The sequence below is a fragment of the Geotrypetes seraphini genome, chromosome 2 (genome assembly GCF_902459505.1).
Source record: "Geotrypetes seraphini chromosome 2, aGeoSer1.1, whole genome shotgun sequence".
In the NCBI taxonomy this organism is placed as follows: Eukaryota; Metazoa; Chordata; class Amphibia; order Gymnophiona; family Dermophiidae; genus Geotrypetes; species Geotrypetes seraphini.
In genome coordinates, this window is record NC_047085.1 from 222,424,312 (window position 1) to 222,441,663 (window position 17,352).

The following is a 17,352-nucleotide window of genomic DNA, read 5'->3' on the forward strand; positions in this document are numbered from 1 at the left end:
GCTTTCTAAAGCTTAAAGTGACAGTATACTTTAGCACTGTCTATACCGTGCTCCATGGATGATGTCACATATCTGTGAGAATATACTTCCCACTTGTCCTTGCAATAACTGCCATACTACTGTATGTGTGAGCACATAAGGCAGGGACGCTCAATTTTGGTCTTCAGGGCTGCAATCCAGTTGGGTTTTCAAGATTTTCCCAATGAATATGCTCTCACCTATAGTATTCATTAGTGATGAACTCTTGGCTATCTAGTTTGAATATTAAACATTCTTATGTAAATGACATTACTTTGCTGATTCCAGTTAAACTATAAAATATTATTCCTATAAATACTGTTCAATTTTGTATCGATACTGTTGAATCATGATCCATTCAATACAAGCTATTCAGTGAAGCAGAATGCAGGAGTGCTAAGTAGCTGCAGTAGCTGTGAGTGGATGAGATTTTGGCTGTTAGAGGAGAACCACTTTGCTCTGAACAGAAATAGATGCAGGATACTAGCCAATTTACTAACCATATTACCACTTTGGATAAAAAACTTCAAAGAACCATCCTGTTATGATGAAACTGCATATTCTCCTGCTCTTCTAGCTGAAATAATTGATACTAGGAAGAGTAATTTCCAGGTGGTATGTTTAAGTGAAACCTACACTGACTCAAATGATGACTTCATAAGTGATAGTAGGATGATGTTGAAGAAACATAGAAAAATGATGGCAGATAAAAGCCAAATGACCCATCCAATCTGCCCATCCACAGTAACTATTAATCTCTTCCTCTAAGAGATCCCATGTGCCTATCCCAGGATTTCTTGAATTCAGACACAGTCTCTGTCTCCACCACCTCTTCTGGGAGACTGTTCCACGCATCTACAACCCTTTCTGTAAAAAAGTATTTTCTTAGATTAACCCTCTTAAATTCATCCTATGCCCTCTCATTCCAGAGCTTCTTTTCAAATGAAAGAGACTCAGCTCATACGCATTTACATCATATAGGTATTTAAACATCTCTGTCACACAAGAAAAATAATATAATAGCAAAAATCCAATCTCAAAAAAATATATCAATGTTATTAGCCTAGTGGTGAAGATACCCACTGAAGCACATTTACTAATAGTGGAGAAAAAGCCTCAACTGCATTAAAAAATGCTTTCAATATCAGATGGCAACCCAACGGGTTATAAGCCAGTCAAATTCTGTCTCATAGGCTAAAAACTCCACCAAGTACAAAATGCTGTTTTCAAACATGGGTTAATCTACACTACTGTGCACAAGAAAACAACAGAAAAACATTTTGTGGAGTTTTTTGCCTATGAGACAGAATTTGACTGATTTATAACCTGTTGGGTTGCCATCTGATATTGAAAGCATTTTTTAATGCAGTTGAGGCTTTTTCTCCACGATTAGTAAATGTGCTTCAGTGGGTATCTTCACCACTAGGCTAATAACATTGATATATTTTTTGAGATTTAAACATCTCTATCATATTTCCCCTCTCCCGCCTTTCCTCTAAAGTATATAGATTGAGATCCTTAAGTCTGTCCCCATACACCTTATCACGAAGACCATGCACCATTTTAGTAGCCTTCCTCTGGACAGACTCTATCCTTTTTATATCTTTTTGAAGGTGCTTCTTGAAAGAGACTCAACTCATAAGCATTTACATCATGTCGGTATTTAAACATCTCCATCATATCTCCCCTGTCCCACCTTTCCTCCAAAGTATTCAGATTGAGATCTTTAAGTCTGTCCCCATACGCCTTATCACAAAAACCACGCACCATTTCAGTAGCCTTCCTCTGGACCGACACCATCCTTATTATATCTTTTTGAAGGTGTGGCCTCCAGAATTGTACACAATATTCTAAATGAGGTCTCACCATAGTCTTATACAGGGGCATCAATACCACCTTTTTCCTACTGGCCATACCCCTCCCTATGCACCCTAACATCCTTCTAGCTTTTGCCGTCACCTTTTCAACCTGTTTAGCCACCTTAAGATCACATACAATCACACCCAAGTTCCGCTTTTCTGTCGTGCACATAAATTCTTTACTCCCTAAACTGTACCGTTCTAAGCAGTGTAATGCGCTAACCCTGCTCTTAGTTGCTCAGGAATAATGATAATTGTACAAATATTTCCAGTCAGGTATTGTTTATTAAAGTTCCCTTAGGTTTTTGCAGCCCAAATGCATGACCTTGCATATCTTAGCATTAAATTTTAGCTGTCAAATTTCAGACCATTCTTCAAGCTTCCTCAGGTCTTTCTTCATGTTATTGACCCCATCTGGGGTGTCTACTCTATTGCAGATTTTGGTATCATTCATTTATAAAAATGTTAAAAAGAACAGGCCCAAGAACATAAGCTTGAGGCACACCACTGGTAATATCCCTTTCCTCAAAGCAATCTCCACTGATCACTACCCTCTGTTGCCTTCCACTCAACCAGTTCTTTTCTTAGCCTGTCACTTTGGGACCCATCCTGAGGGCACTCAGTTTATTTATTAGACGTCTGTGTGGAACACTTTCAAAGGCTTTAAATCTAAATACACCACATCTAGCGCACTCCCTCTATTCAATTCTTTGGAAACCCAGTCAAAGAAATTGATCAGATTTGTCTGACAAAACTTACCTCTAGGGAATCCATGTTGCCTCCGGTCCTGTAATTCACAGGATTCCAGAAACTTGACCATTCTCTGTTTTAAAAGCATTTCCATTAATTTGCTTACCGGCCTGTAATTCCCTACTTCTTCCTTACTTCCACTTTTGTGGAGAGGGACTACATACACTCGTCTCCAGTCCTCCAGTACCACTCCTGATTCTAGAGCAAGGGTGTCAAACTCGATCACATTAAGAGGCCGAAATGCAAAACACAGGCTAAGTCGCGGGCCAGACCCCATCTATCTCTGCCCCAGACCTCGCCCCCATAATAGTACTAATCGTAAAACCATTTTTTCCATTCATTTTTCATATATGCAAACACAATATAATCTTATTAACCACAAAATTAAACTAAACAAAGCACACTGTATGCTTCTCAACATTCATTCCTACCAGAACACAGATAACCCCTATGCAAATATGGGACCAAAAAAACTAAAAGTACTACTATATACAAATGAAACCCTAAGATTCAAGACTTTGCATGTAGTACAACCCCAGAGAAAACCCCCCATTTAATTTCTTCCTGAACAGTGCAAAATATAGACAGCATATAAAAATTCTGAAAATTGACACAATTCAACACTAAAATGAAAATAAAATCATTCCCCTTATCTTTGCTGCCTCCCTCCCTCCAAGCTGTGCCTCCCTCCATGCTGTGCCTCCCTTCGGCGGGTGTCTTACCTTCTGGCCAGCTCCTGCCTGGCCATTTTATGCAGCCCGTGGTGCGATGCAGCATTTTCACTGCCGCCCCCGGTGTTATCTTCTGGCCGGCTCCCTCTTCCTCTCTGCTGCAATGTGCACAAAGCCATGGGTGGCGGCTCCTTGCACATCCCACACCTCATCCAGAAGCCTTCCCTCTGATGTTGCGACGTCAGCAAGAAGGCTTCCAGTTCAGGCATGTAGGACACGTGTAGGAGTCGCAGCCCGAGGCTTTGTGCACTGCAGCAGTGAGGAGGAGGGAGCCGGCCAGAAGATAAAACCGGGGGCAGCAATGAAAACGCTGCATAATACCGTGGGCCGCATAAAATGGCCAGGCAGGCCCACGGGCCTTGAGTTTGACACCTGTGCTCTAGAGTCATTGAAAAGGTCAGTCAGTGTAGCCACCAGAACTTCCCTAAGTTCCTTCAGTACCCTCAGATGTACACCATCTGGCTCCATCTCTTTGTTTACCTTTATTTTAGCTAGCTCCTCAAGAATACAACCTTCTGAAAATCAATCAGGGTCTACCACTCCTCCATCCTTATTCATGTTTGTCTTCTGCAGTCCTGTTCCCGGCGCTTCAGCCGTGAACACAGAACAGAAATATTTGGTCAGCAATTCAGCCTTTTCTTTATCAGTTTCTACATATTTGTCCCCTTCACCTTTGAGTCTCACAATGCAACTTTTGCACTTCTTTCTATCACTAATATATCTAAAAAATGTCTTGTCTCTCCGTTTTACCATGTCAGCTATTTTTTTCTTCCATTTCAATCTGTTCAGTATCTTGTTGTTGTGATAAGTAGAGTTGATAGTGATAGGTAGAAGACTGCATGACCAGCCTCTCTTAACTTTTCCAGATATTTTTGCCTGTCTTCTGCTGTGATCTTTTGTAGTTTATGAAAGCTAACTTCTTATTCCTTACTTTCTCATCTTCAATTAAGCATAAAGTCGGCAACCAATAGATGATAGGACACTGGGAAGCTGGAAACCTGTCAACTGAAGTGTGATAGCCATGAGAGCACAGAGGTGGAGAATATTTGAAATTCTAGACAATAGAAATGGCATAAGTAGCACTAAAGATATCAGGCAGACAGTAAAAGTAGCACTAAAGATATCAGGCAGACAGTAAATGGTGTCATGGCCAAGAAAAATATGTGTACTCAATAATTTTTCCCTTCCTATAGAATTCACTTTAAAAATACTAGGGGTGACAATTGATTCTACCTTACCTTTTGAGCTTCAGGTAAACGTCTAAGAAAAATATTCTGGAAATTCAAGCAACTTCATAAAGCTAGAAAATATATATATAATATATATATATATATATATATATATATAATCATAGCATTTTAAAATGATCATTCAAGCTAGCATCATTTCCGAATTACGTACATTATTGCAATGTAGTCTATGTGGGCTGCACTGAGAAAATAAGGAAAACTACAACTGTTTCAAATCTTTACACTGGCTACCATTATGGGCCCATTCATTATTTAAATTGTACCCATTGATTTTCAGGATTTTTCATGTTATGGCTCCACTGTATCTAACAGCACTAGTTTTGTTAATCGTGTTCTGTTAAACTCCATCACATTGTTGATTATCTAACTTTACCTTTTCCTTCTACAATAAATATTAAACACAAATGTTTTCACTCTAATTACTCTCTTTCCAAGTGGCAAAGATTTGGAACACCCTACCCATAACTTTCAGATTAATTCCAGATTACCTAAGCTTTAGAAAGCAACTGAAAACACATCTGTTCAAACAATTTCTTGAAAACTAATCTTTCGTTCTTAGTTATTCTGACTGTTAATATAGTATTAGTGTTTGGTATTTTCCCTAAAATTTATCATGTTGATTTTATTGTAAACTGCATTGAACAATCTTTTTGACTTCTGCGATATATGTTATTATAATATTATTATTATTATTATTAATAATAATAATGTTGAAAGGCATATATCTTGACTGTTAATTATGCACACTCCAGGAGATAAACAGAGTATATACAAAATTCATGCTATTGGTTTTGTAAAACAAATCACCTACCCTTAAAGTGAGTCCCCAAAACTGTACACATGTGAGATGAGAGGAAAGCTAGAGGCACATCTGTATTATACAAAAGGCACTGCTAAGGCAAAGGCCACAGCCAGCATTCTGTTCTAGTTTCAAGATACCCAGCCTAACAGCACAATATGAAAGATAAGAGAAGAGAGAAAGCTTTATCTTTTCATTACTTCAGCAGTGCTGAAACACTCCTGACTATCTGCAAAGTCAAGAAGAGAACCGCTCAGTCCTTTCCATTAAACAGAAGAGAGTATATCAACAGCACATAGAAAAAGATTATCCGAATGACATTTTTCAGTGTCAACATATGTTTGAATGCACTTTAAAGGGCTCAAGTAAACTAAATGGAAGATTAGGGTTGCTACATCTTCAGGGGTGATTCTAAAACAACTGCTTTTGTTTTTCACCTATAGAGAGGAGTAGATATTTCAAGCCAAGCATTTGCTTATGAATACTGAAACCACAAGATAAACTTTGTACTAATTTAATAGATTCTGTGCCCTGATCATCATCAGAAATTTCCCACAACGATTCTTACGGGAAAGGTTTTCCATTACATATTCAAGCCACACAGAGTTTGTTAATAATCGAGGCACTTTACCTGGAATAGGAAGGGCAATCCAAGGTCAAAGTCAAACACCCCATATCCAGAGGCAGATGAACAAAAGCCACACAGAAAAAAGTGGAAGAGGCAAGTCTCAAGACTTTTCCTGTTTCACAGTCCAATTATTATAGCACACCTTTCTAAAGTGCCTCAATTCAACTCTAATGTGGCAGTAAAGAAAACAATATTTAAATGCTTCAGGATTCTTTTTTTTTACATTTTACTCACTGAAAGGAGAATAGTTATGCTAACAAATCTGGGGCAATCTCTTAATGCATTTGCATTTTAATGTTATTTTATTTGTATTAAATGTGTTATTGTACTAATTTTTGTTGTAAACTGCTTTGGTTTAATTCTGTTCAAAGAAGGCAGTTTAAAATACAACTTTGTTAAGTTGCATTCAATTAATGCTGTACTACTAATTATCATTTCTATAGTGCTGAAAGGCTTATGTAGCACTGTACATTTAACATTCAATAAATGGTGCCTGCTTAGAAGAGCTTACTTTCTAATTAAGACAGACAGGACATCTCGGGTTGGGGAGTTTCTGGTAGAAGAAATGTTACATTGGGTAAAGGTATCTGGGTAAAGGTATCTGACAGTAAGTGGGAGTTAAGAGTTGAAAGCAGCTTCAAAAAAGTGGACTTTTAGCTTGGATTTGAATACTGCTAGAGACAGAGCATAACATATTGACTCTGGCAGCCTGTTCCAGGCATACAGCACGGCAAGAAAGAAGGGACAGAGACTGGAGTCGGTGGTGGAAGAGAAGGGTACAGATAAGAGGGGCTTACCCAATTAATGGAGTTCACAGGGGGAGGGGGAGCATAGAGGAAGATAAGTGAGGAGAGATATTGAGGGGCTAAAGAGTGAATGCACTTGTAAGTCAGTAAGAGCTTGAACTGTATTCAGAAATGGATGGGGAGCAAATGAAGTGACTTAAGGGGAGGGGTAATGTGAGCATGGAGGCTCTCTCGGAATATGATTCATGTAGTAGCATTTTGAATGGATTGAAGGGGTAAGATATGGATAAGTGGGAGACCTGACAGAACTATGTTGCATAGTCCAGTGTTCTTCAACCTTTTTACACCTATGGACCGGCAGAAATAAAATAATTATTTTGTGGACCGGCATTAATTGAATGCAACTTAACAAAGTTGTATTTTAAACTGCCTTCTTTGAACAGAATTAAATCAAAGCAAATTAGTACAATAAAACATTTAATACAAATAAAATAACATTAAAATGCAAATGCATTAAGAGATTGAAAAACACTGGGCTAAGTCATGGGCCAGACCCTGCCCATCTCTACCCGATCTCCACCCCAGACCCTGCCCCCATAGTCCTAATTGTAACACTATTTTTTCCATTCATTTTTCATACATACACACAATATAATCTTATTAACAACGCATTGATCGCACCGCGGACCGGCAGTTGAAGAACACAGTTTTGGGCCTGATGCACATGCCGGCCCTGTGGACTGGCAGGAAATTTCTGTGGACCGGCACCAGTCCATGGACCAGTGGTTGAAGAACATTGGCATAGTCTAAGTGTGAGGTGACGAGAGCATAGATAAGGGTTTTGGTAGTGTGCTCGGAGAGGTTGGATTTTGATAATATTATAGAGGAGGAAGCGACAGGTTTTAGCAGTTTGTTGGATACAAGCGGAAAAGGAGAGAGAGGAGTCAAAGGTCACCCCAAGGTTGTGAGCTGATGAGACAGGGAGGAGGAGAGTGTTATCCACAGAAATAGAGAAAGGCGGAATGGAGGAGGTGAGTTTAGGCGGAAAGATAAAGAGTTCAGTTTTAACCATATTCAGTTTGAGATAGCTGTGAGACATCCAAGCAGCAATGTCAGACAGGCAGGCTGAGATTTGGGTCTGAATTACTGTAGAGATATCTGTTGTGGAGAGGTAGATCAGGGAGTCATCAGCATAGAGGTGATATTGAAAACCATGGGAGGAGATCACCGTACTGAGAGAGCGGATATATATGGAGAAGAGGAAATGGCCCCAGACAGAGCCTTGAGGTACACCGATAGACAGTGGAATGGCAGCGGAGGAGAATCCACCATAACATACACTGAAAGTATGATGGGAAAGATAGAAAGAAAACCTGGAATCCCAGTGAGGACAGTGTGAAGGAGTAGGTGGTGATCAACAGTTTCAAAGGCAGCAGACAGATCTAGAAGGATGAGGATAGGGGCCACTGGATTTGGACAGGAAAAGGTCATTAGAGACTTTAGCAAGGGCTGTTTTCTTAGAATGGAGAGGTTGAAAGCCCAATTGAAGTGGGTCAAAGTGGGTCAAGAATATTATGAGAAGAAAGGAAGTCCAAGCAACGGTAGTGAACAGTACGTTTGAGTAGTTTGGTTAGGAAGGGGAGATGAGGCAATAGTTGGAGGTTGATTTGGGATCTAGTGAGGGTTTTTTGAAGAAAGGTATAACTACAGCATGTTTGAAAACATCAGGAACTGTTGAGAGTGGAAGGTTAAGGATGCGACAGATGGGAGGGATGACAGTTGGCGCAATAGTTCCGATTAGGCAAATGGGAATTGGATCAGAGGAACAGATGGTTGGTTAACCTTTAACCTATAAACTGCTACACTAGAAAAAGCATTAACAGAATCAACTCTTTAACAAGACAGTAATAAAATATATTTGTCTATCTGGATGAAAACAATCTATACTATTTTTTCTTTGCAAATGAATTATTTTCAGTAACACTTCTTATACTCAGTGCTTTAGGCACTCTGCAGTTACAATCAATAGCACTGCCAATGAGAGATATATACTTAGCAAGTGACTTTGCATGCAAACGTCTATAATGTGAGTTCCTGAAATAGGCCACTAGAAGCTGGCCTGAACTAGGACACGATTACCCTGCAATTACTTGTGCCAGCTGGATGGCCATAAAAGCATGTTCATGAGGACTAAGTATTAGTACTGCACCTGCTTCTGCAAAAACCAAGCTGCTATGGCTAGTTACACTGTGCTTTTTTTTTTTTTTTAATCCCATGCAGCTTATAAATTTCTATCATGGGAAGGTTTACCTCTATATACAGTAGGTCTGGGTGAGAGGAGTAACCACCTAATGGTTAACGCAGTGGGCTGAGATCCAGGGGAGCTAGTAGCTCCTTGTGACCTTGGGCAAGTCATTTAACCATCCATTGCCCCCAAACAACAAAACAACTTAAGACAGTGAGCCTACTAGGGACAGAAAAAGTACTGTATATAATATGTAAACTGGAGTACCACTGAAAGGCGGAATATCAAGTCCCTTCCCCTCTATGTGTGAAATGGCTTATTGTCTTCAACAATAATAAAACTAAGGTGGGGAGGAAGAGATTTAATTTCTCTGGATGGCAGCAGGTTGAGTGAGCTCATGGACCCCGATTGTCACAAAAGTTAAATTTTTTGCCATTCTTCCTCCTTCTTGCCAAGGGAAGATTAAATACTTACCTCAGTAATCTTCTTAGTACATAGGCACATCATTCCTGAACTCTTAGGTAGTCAATCCCTTCCCGCAAGATCCGTGTAGAGAGTCTCATTAGCTTTTTCATTGCTCCCCCTCCCATCACTGGGCTATTCTGTACCTCCTCAAGCCTAGCTTCTCAAAAAACCACGTTAAAAAAGTGACGGGCTGCTATCGCAGCTGTTCTGGTAGCGATTTTAAAAAAGCAAGTCATTCTCCCCAAAAACGCTCATGCATATGAGGTTGGCAGAGAATAGCGAAGACTCGCTAAATTTGCTTGTGCCCATCGCTAGAGATAGTGATGGGCACATGCGCAGAATAAACACAAAAAGAAAAAAAAAAACACACAATAACAGCGGGAGAGATGCCCAATCTCTCCCACTACCATGCAACACTCCAACGAACAGAATCCTCTCTGCCTTACCTTTATTTTAGATCGCTGACCGAAGGGATGCCTACTCCCACTGGCAAGTTGGCCCGCCTCTTCAAAAGGGACCTTCCCCTATAGGGAGGGGCCTGAGGCTCTGATTGGCCCAGGTTGTTGAAGGCCCCTCCTATGGATGGGGCCTTAGGATTCCGGGCCAATCAGAGCCTTAAGCTCCTCGCCAATGCATCTGGGGGAGGGGACTAAGGCTCTGATTGGCCCAGACACATAAAGCAAACAGAAAGAGTACTCTTCACAGTCTTCAAGCACTCCTCAAAAACTCATTATCTAAAAGAGATAGGGATTTCAAAGTCTTCTGTAAAGGGACAGCTTCCATGCAGCACCTGGCTGATTGGTAGGCAGATTAATGGTTTGCTTTTTAAATCTGTTACTATGCACTTATGATCAGACTTCAACTTTGACATCCTTAGATAGGCATCACACCTTGCTCATTCATAAAGGCATGTTTTATTATTATTAGGATTTTATATACCGCCTATCAAGGTTATCTAAACGGTTTTACAATCAGGTACTCAAGAACTATGGTAATGGGACAAAAGCGCGCACGACTTCGGCGCACCGACATTGCAGTGCAGACAATTCGGTGCAATATAGGCAGTGCGTTGGGGTCTTGCGCCGATTTGTCTGCGCTGCAATGTCAGCATGCCGAAGTCCCGCGCGCGAATGACTATGAAACAAGAACTACAGTATAAGAAAATGTGTACCTTTTCTGTAGACAGTGCTTTGTAGAGATGTTACCTAATAACATGGGCAGGGAAGAGAGTGACCCTTGAAAATGGACAATTTACAGTGTACTCAAGAGTCCTTTAGCCCAGTGTTTTTCAACCTTTTTACACCCATGGACCGGCAGAAATAAAATAATTATTCTGTGGACAGGCATCAGTCCATGTACCGGCGGTTGAAGAACACTGGGCTAAGTCGTGGACCAGACCCCATCCATTTCTATCCAATCTCCACCCCAGACCCCACCCCCACAATAGTACTAATTGTAACACTATTTTTTCCATTCATTTTTCACATGTTAATAATCTTATTAACAACACATAACGGTTAACCACAAAATTAAACTACACAAAGCACACTGACAGCAGATGTAAATTCTCAAAATTGACATAATTCAATCACTAAATTCAAAAATAAAGTCATTCCCCCCTATCTTTGTTGTCTCCCTCCCTCCATGCTATGCCTTACCTTCTGGCCTGCTTCAGCCTGGCCATTTTATGCCCCCTCCCACCCCCGGTATTATCTTCAAGCTGGCTCCCTCTTCCTCACTGATGCAGTGCACAAAGATGCGGGCAGCAGCTCCTTGCGCGTCCCGTGCCTCTTCTGGAAGCCTTCTATCTGACGTTGCAATATCAGAGAGAAGGCTTCCGGTTCAGGCGCAGGATGCCTGTAGGAGCCACTGCCCGTGGCTTTGTGCACTGAATCAGTGAGGAAGAGGGAGCTGGCTCGAAGACAACGCCGCATCGATCGCATCGTGGACCGGCGGTTGAAGAATACTGTTTTGGGCCTGATGCACGTGCTGGCCCTGTGGACCGGCAGGAAATTTCTGCGGACCGGCACCGGTCCACGGACCGGTGATTGAAGAACACTGCTTTAGCCTATCATTCATTACCAAATGGAGTAAAAAATACTTTCCAAAGGCAGGATTCAATGCAGTTTTAAGGCCAATGGTGGAAAAGATAAGAGGATTATGGTCTTAAATAATTAATTTTTCACGTGGAATCAGTCAGCTTAAAACATGGCAGAAATAGCTAAGAAGAAAAAATTTAAATTGAATCAGGTTGGGCAGACAGGATGGACCATTCAGGTCTTTATCTGCCGTCATCTACTACGTTACTATTATTTAATATTGCATTACCTCATTCACAGCCTATGTGACTATTTCTTTCCCCCCTCTCATTCTCCTGTTTAAAATTCAATACACAGAATTGAAATAAATGGCAAAGTCTGTAACTAGTATGCCAGTAAGGGTTTTATTTGTCCTGTTTTTCAACTCTTATTGAGTAGTGTTCTGAGAAAGAGGCGTGAAGACTTCAGGAGACAAGAGTGGCAGTGAAATGACTGAACTCATTACAATCAGCAATATTCAACACTCTGCTCTATAAGAGGCAATGGGAAAATGGGGCAAAAATCAATACAGCTACGGAACGCCACAAACTCTACCTTTGCCAACATGGCCAGGTGCTGGTTTTGGACAATAGCGGTGCGATATGTAGCTAATCCTCCTTCCTCTAGACCAGGAAACAGGTAGTACAAATGGACGCTGCAAATAAATACATTAGGAAATCATTTATAGTATAAAGAAACCAATTGATTGCTTTCCTAATTATTCAAGAATCTGTCCATAATCCTTGAAAGCTTACTTGGAAAAATAAAGCAATACCTCCTTCCCTCAGAAAACAGATTGTGTTACCAATAGACAGTTGCATAGCTGGGGTATTTTCCTCCTGCAGAAGAACTCAATTTGAACAGTAGAATAGCTCAGGTATCTTTGGCAAACACAGACACCAGTACCTGAAGGCAATACTTCAGTTACTGATGCAGCATGAATCTGCCTTATTTGAACAATTGCAATGCTGGGGGGGAAGATCTTCCACTATTCATTCCTATAGTCAATAATTATTTTCTATGCTATTCACCTGAAATGATCCACTTCCCACATTACTGTTTGCATGCTGCAGATAATGGATCTGGTCTTCAGTTTGCAAGCATCAAAGACACGTTGTGACCAATGTATTTTTTTGATACAGATTGTTGTATTGTTTTTTACTCAAGAGAGATCTTTGGTCTAACCCATTAAGGCTATTCTTAAATTATTTATTATATACAAGTCTCATTAAGAACATATCACCAACTTCCTGATATAACCAGGAACTTGTTCCACTTTGTGGGATTTTGGACACTCTTGTTTGAATGGAACGTTGGTTCTTCCCTGTAGAGTTTGAGTCCATTGCTCTTGCTGCGGACCTCCCATTGGATTTTGTTTTTTGCATATAATGGTTAACCATCTGTGGTTTGCAGCACATAAACTCTGTTCCAAAATCAATCCTGTGGCACTATAGTATCATAGGAAGGATGAAGATGGTAATAATACTGCTAATTAGCAAAACTATGGTATAATAGGTTTAGTACCCTGTGACTTGTTCTGGCAAAATAGTGAGAGCACAGCTTGTAATTAAAACAATTCTGACCCTATCCAGAAGTCATGTATGTAACAAGCAAACTGACTGGCAGCTGATCTATTATGCACAGCTGGCTGTCAGAACCATCTCAGCTGTGAATTATTTTGAAGCCAGTTAAGCAACCCCATTCCTGACTGCGGACAAACCCTTAAAAATGCTCTGCCACTGTTGACGACTGCTTAACAATCAGATTTAAGGAAAAGCCTCATAATGGAGGGCAGGGGTTTAGAGAGAAGCTAAAAATCTCCCAATTTCTCTTCTCCATATTGACAGAATTTTCCAAAGTACATCTCTCATCAGTGTTTAAACATTCACATCACTGCACCTTGCATGTGTCTATGGAAGTGAAATGAAAAAGCAATTTTCAAATGCCATTTACCTGTGTAAATGGCTATCTCAGAAAGGTAATTTTCAAAGGGGAACGGTATCCATGCTTTAACTTCCAGAGCTGGTGCAGTGTCTACAGGTAACAATAAGGCTCTGGTTTTAAAGACTGCTCTTATATAAACTATTTTAGATGTGCCTGGAGAACTCTATGCATGGAATAAAATTCTTCTACTGCTACCTTTCTATCTTGCTTTCTTGCTCACACAAATCTTTGTATGTACCAATCAACCAGTGATGTTCATCTCTGGAGTTCTAATTCAAAGATTATATGAACAGTGATGTTAAAAATTAACTGACTTCCACTTTACAAGTGTAGTTTTACATTAGGAGTCATCCAAGCCAGAACAGCCTGCTAACATGCTCTTCCCTGCTGTGCAACTACTTGTCAAATTTTGGCATTCTGAAACCCAAACCCATTTGGGTTCCAATAATTGTTCCCATCAAAGGGGTAAAAACTGGTGACTACTGTTGAGAAAAGTGCAGGAAGAGAAAAAAAAAAGATATCTAATAGACGCAAATAATCTCTTACATGAAGGATGCACATGTTCAGTTCTCAAGAACCGCAAACTGTTTAAATTTTCAGGATGCCAGTACAGCAAGCATGCAAGACTAGGCAGCGTGCACCTATCTATAAACACATCACCAATCCAAAGTAGAAAATAATAAAATACAGTTTGCTATGTATGGCTCATATACACATTCAAGTGAACTATTAACAACCCTCACAATTCAAATAAACTCCACTAATACACATATAGTGCTGAATTTTCATTAACAAAGGTGCAACACTATTCTGGAACTTGCATGCATACACGGGAACAGTTTAAAAGATAATCTTGCCAAATTGTATTTGCATTAGAGAGCTGCACAAGAGCAGGGCCGACGGGAATCCCGCAGGGTTCCCCCTGGGTCTGTGGGGATCCCAAGGGGATGGAAGCACCTCTTGCGAGGCTCCTGTGGTATGTGCCTGTCTCCTGGCAGCCTCCTCCTCCTTCCTTCCAGACAGCCACACATGTTTCTTCACAAAGTTACGGGCAGCAGATCTAACATACTGTCTGCAGCTTACCCGGAAGCCTTTCCTTTGACCCTATAATAAGTCAAAGCTACTATCTAAGATAAAAACTAACCCTTTAGAGCAGGGGTAGGGAACTCCGGTCCTCGAGAGCCGTATTCCAGTCGGGATTTCCCCAATGAATATGCATTGAAAGCAGTGCATTCAAATAGATCTCATGCATATTCATTGGGGAAATCCTGAAAACCCGACTGGAATACGGCTCTCGAGGACCGGAGTTCCCTACCCCTGCTTTAGAGTAAAGACGAGATTTTCAAAACAGGGTCTCAAATGGCATATTTTTCAACTACGTTAAGTATTTAAATAAAAACTTTGTATTGCTTACACCAGAGGGTGAAGCATCAGAGATCAGATAGTCAAATCTCAAGTGACTCAAGTTTTCATTTATGTGGATGGCAAGCATAAACCCTGTGGCCATTGTGATTTCTGGTCCTTATCTTTAACATGTAACATATAAATTCATCCTCACACACACCAACAATACAGACTTCACTGTACCCACTATATGTGAATCAACCTATTTATTTTGATTTAGATCCCGTCCTCCCAGAAAGCTCAGGATGGGTTACAGGGAAAAATGCATAAAACAATGCATTGGAGCTGGATATATCTGGGAGGCTATGCACACCATTTAGAGAGGGTCAGATAGTCAGGCAACATTCACAATACTACTACTACTACAAAATGTACACTAGTACTTGATTTGTGAATTAGCTACCTAACTTACTAGACACTCTGAGCACAACGTAAATGTGCTACATACTAAAATTCAAACATCATTCCTAGTAAAACTTAACTGTACTACCCACTGGAACTCAAACGCTATATTATCAACCACTGAACTGCAACACAAAAGCTGTATTACCTTATGTTATGTCTATACTGTGAATGCTGCACTATCAACTAAGCTATGTCCATCAAGACACTTAAGTCACTTACCATATATACTTGAATATAAACCGGGATTTTGGGGCCAGTTTATATTCGGGCCAGCGCCCACTCAATTCCCTCCCAAACTTATTGCAGGCCTCCTCCGGGCTGCCAGGTTCTGCACCCTGCCCCCCTCCCTTCCCTGTCCATCGTACCTCCTCTGCCACTGGAATCCCTGGTGGTCCAGAGATGTAGCGGGCAGGAGTGAGCTTTCCGTGCTCCTGCCCCGCTACTAACCCAGTCAGTCAGTCGCTGCCGCAAGTTCTGGCTTCAGCCACTGTGCGGTACCAAGCAGGAGTGCACTTTGGCGCCTCTGCTGCTGCTCGGCGCTGAGCGGCTTCCTGAATAGCTCCTGCAGTAACTATCATCCCTTGCTCTCTCTAAGATATCCCACATGCCTATCCCATGCCTTCTTGAATTCAGAGACAGTCTCTGTCTCCACTACTTCCTCTGGGAGACTGTTCTACACATCTACCACTCTTTCTGTAAAACGTATTTCCTTAGATTACTCCTGAGCCTATCACCTCTTAACTTCATCCTATGCCCTCGCATTCCAGGGCTTCCTTTCAAATGAACGAGACTGGATTCATGTGTATTTATGCGACATAGATATTTAAACATCTCTATCATATCTCAACTCTCATGTCTTTTCTCTAAAGTATACATATTAAGATCTTTAAGTCTGTCCCTATAGGCCTTATAATGAAGATCTCTCCCTATGCAACCTAGCATCCTTCTAGCTTTCGCCGTCACCTTTTCATCCTGTTTAGCCACCGTAAGATCATCTCATACAATCACACCCAAGACCCGCTCTTCTGTTGTGCACATAAGTTCTTCACCAACTGTACCTTTCCTTTGGTTTTTGCAGCCCAAATGCATGACCTTGCATATTCCTTAGCATTAAATTTTAGCTGCCAAACTTCAGACAACTCTTCAAACTTCGCCAGGTCTTTCTTCATGGTATTTACAACATCCGGCATGTCTACTCTATTGCAGATTTTGGTATCATCCACAAAGAGGCAAATCTTACCCAACAACCCTTCAGCAATATCGTTTATAAAAATGTTAAAAGAACAGGCCCAAAAACAGAACCTTGAGGCACACCACTGTAACATCCCTTTCCTCAGAGTAATCTCCACTGATCACTACCCTCTGTCAACTTCCACTCAACCAGTTCTTGACCCAACCGTCACTTTGGGACCCATCCTGAGGGCACTCAGTTTATTTATTAGACGGCTGTCTGGAATACTTTCAAAGGCTTTGCTAAAATCTAAATACACCACACCTCTGGAGACGGGAGTGATTCCTGGGGATTGGAGGAGAGCGGATGTGGTCCCTATTCATAAAAGTGGTCACAGGGATGAAGCAGGAAACTACAGGCCGGTGAGCCTCACTTCAGTTGTTGGAAAAATAATGGAAGTGTTGCTGAAAGAAAGGATAGTGTACTTCCTTGAATCTAATGGGTTACAGGATCCGAGGCAACATGGCTTTACAAAAAGTAAATCGTGCCAAACGAACCTGATTGAATTTTTTGATTGGGTGACCAGAGAGCTGGATTGAGGACATATGCTAGATGTAATTTACTTGAATTTCAGCAAAGCCTTTGATACAGTTCCTCATAGGAGGCTGTTGAACAAACTTGAAGGGCTGAAGTTAGGACCCAAAGTGGTGAACTGGGTCAGAAACTGGCTGTCGGACAGACGCCAAAGGGTAGTGGTTAATGGAAGTCGCTCGAAGGAAGGAAAGGTGAGTAGTGGAGTCCCTCAGGGTGCAGTGCTGGGGCCAATCCTGTTCAATATGTTTGTGAGTGACATTGCTGA

The 17,352-nt window shown here is 41.0% G+C and overlaps 1 protein-coding gene across 1 annotated transcript in view; it reads right to left on the reverse strand.

Annotated features, from left to right (window-relative positions):
- Positions 1-17,352, reverse strand: part of DROSHA (drosha ribonuclease III) — a 318,886-nt gene that overhangs the window by 96,929 nt on the left and 204,605 nt on the right. The window contains exon 21 of the mRNA XM_033934987.1: positions 12,125-12,224. Within this exon, the coding sequence (XP_033790878.1) occupies positions 12,125-12,224 (100 nt within the window). The remainder of the gene's footprint in view (positions 1-12,124; positions 12,225-17,352) is intronic.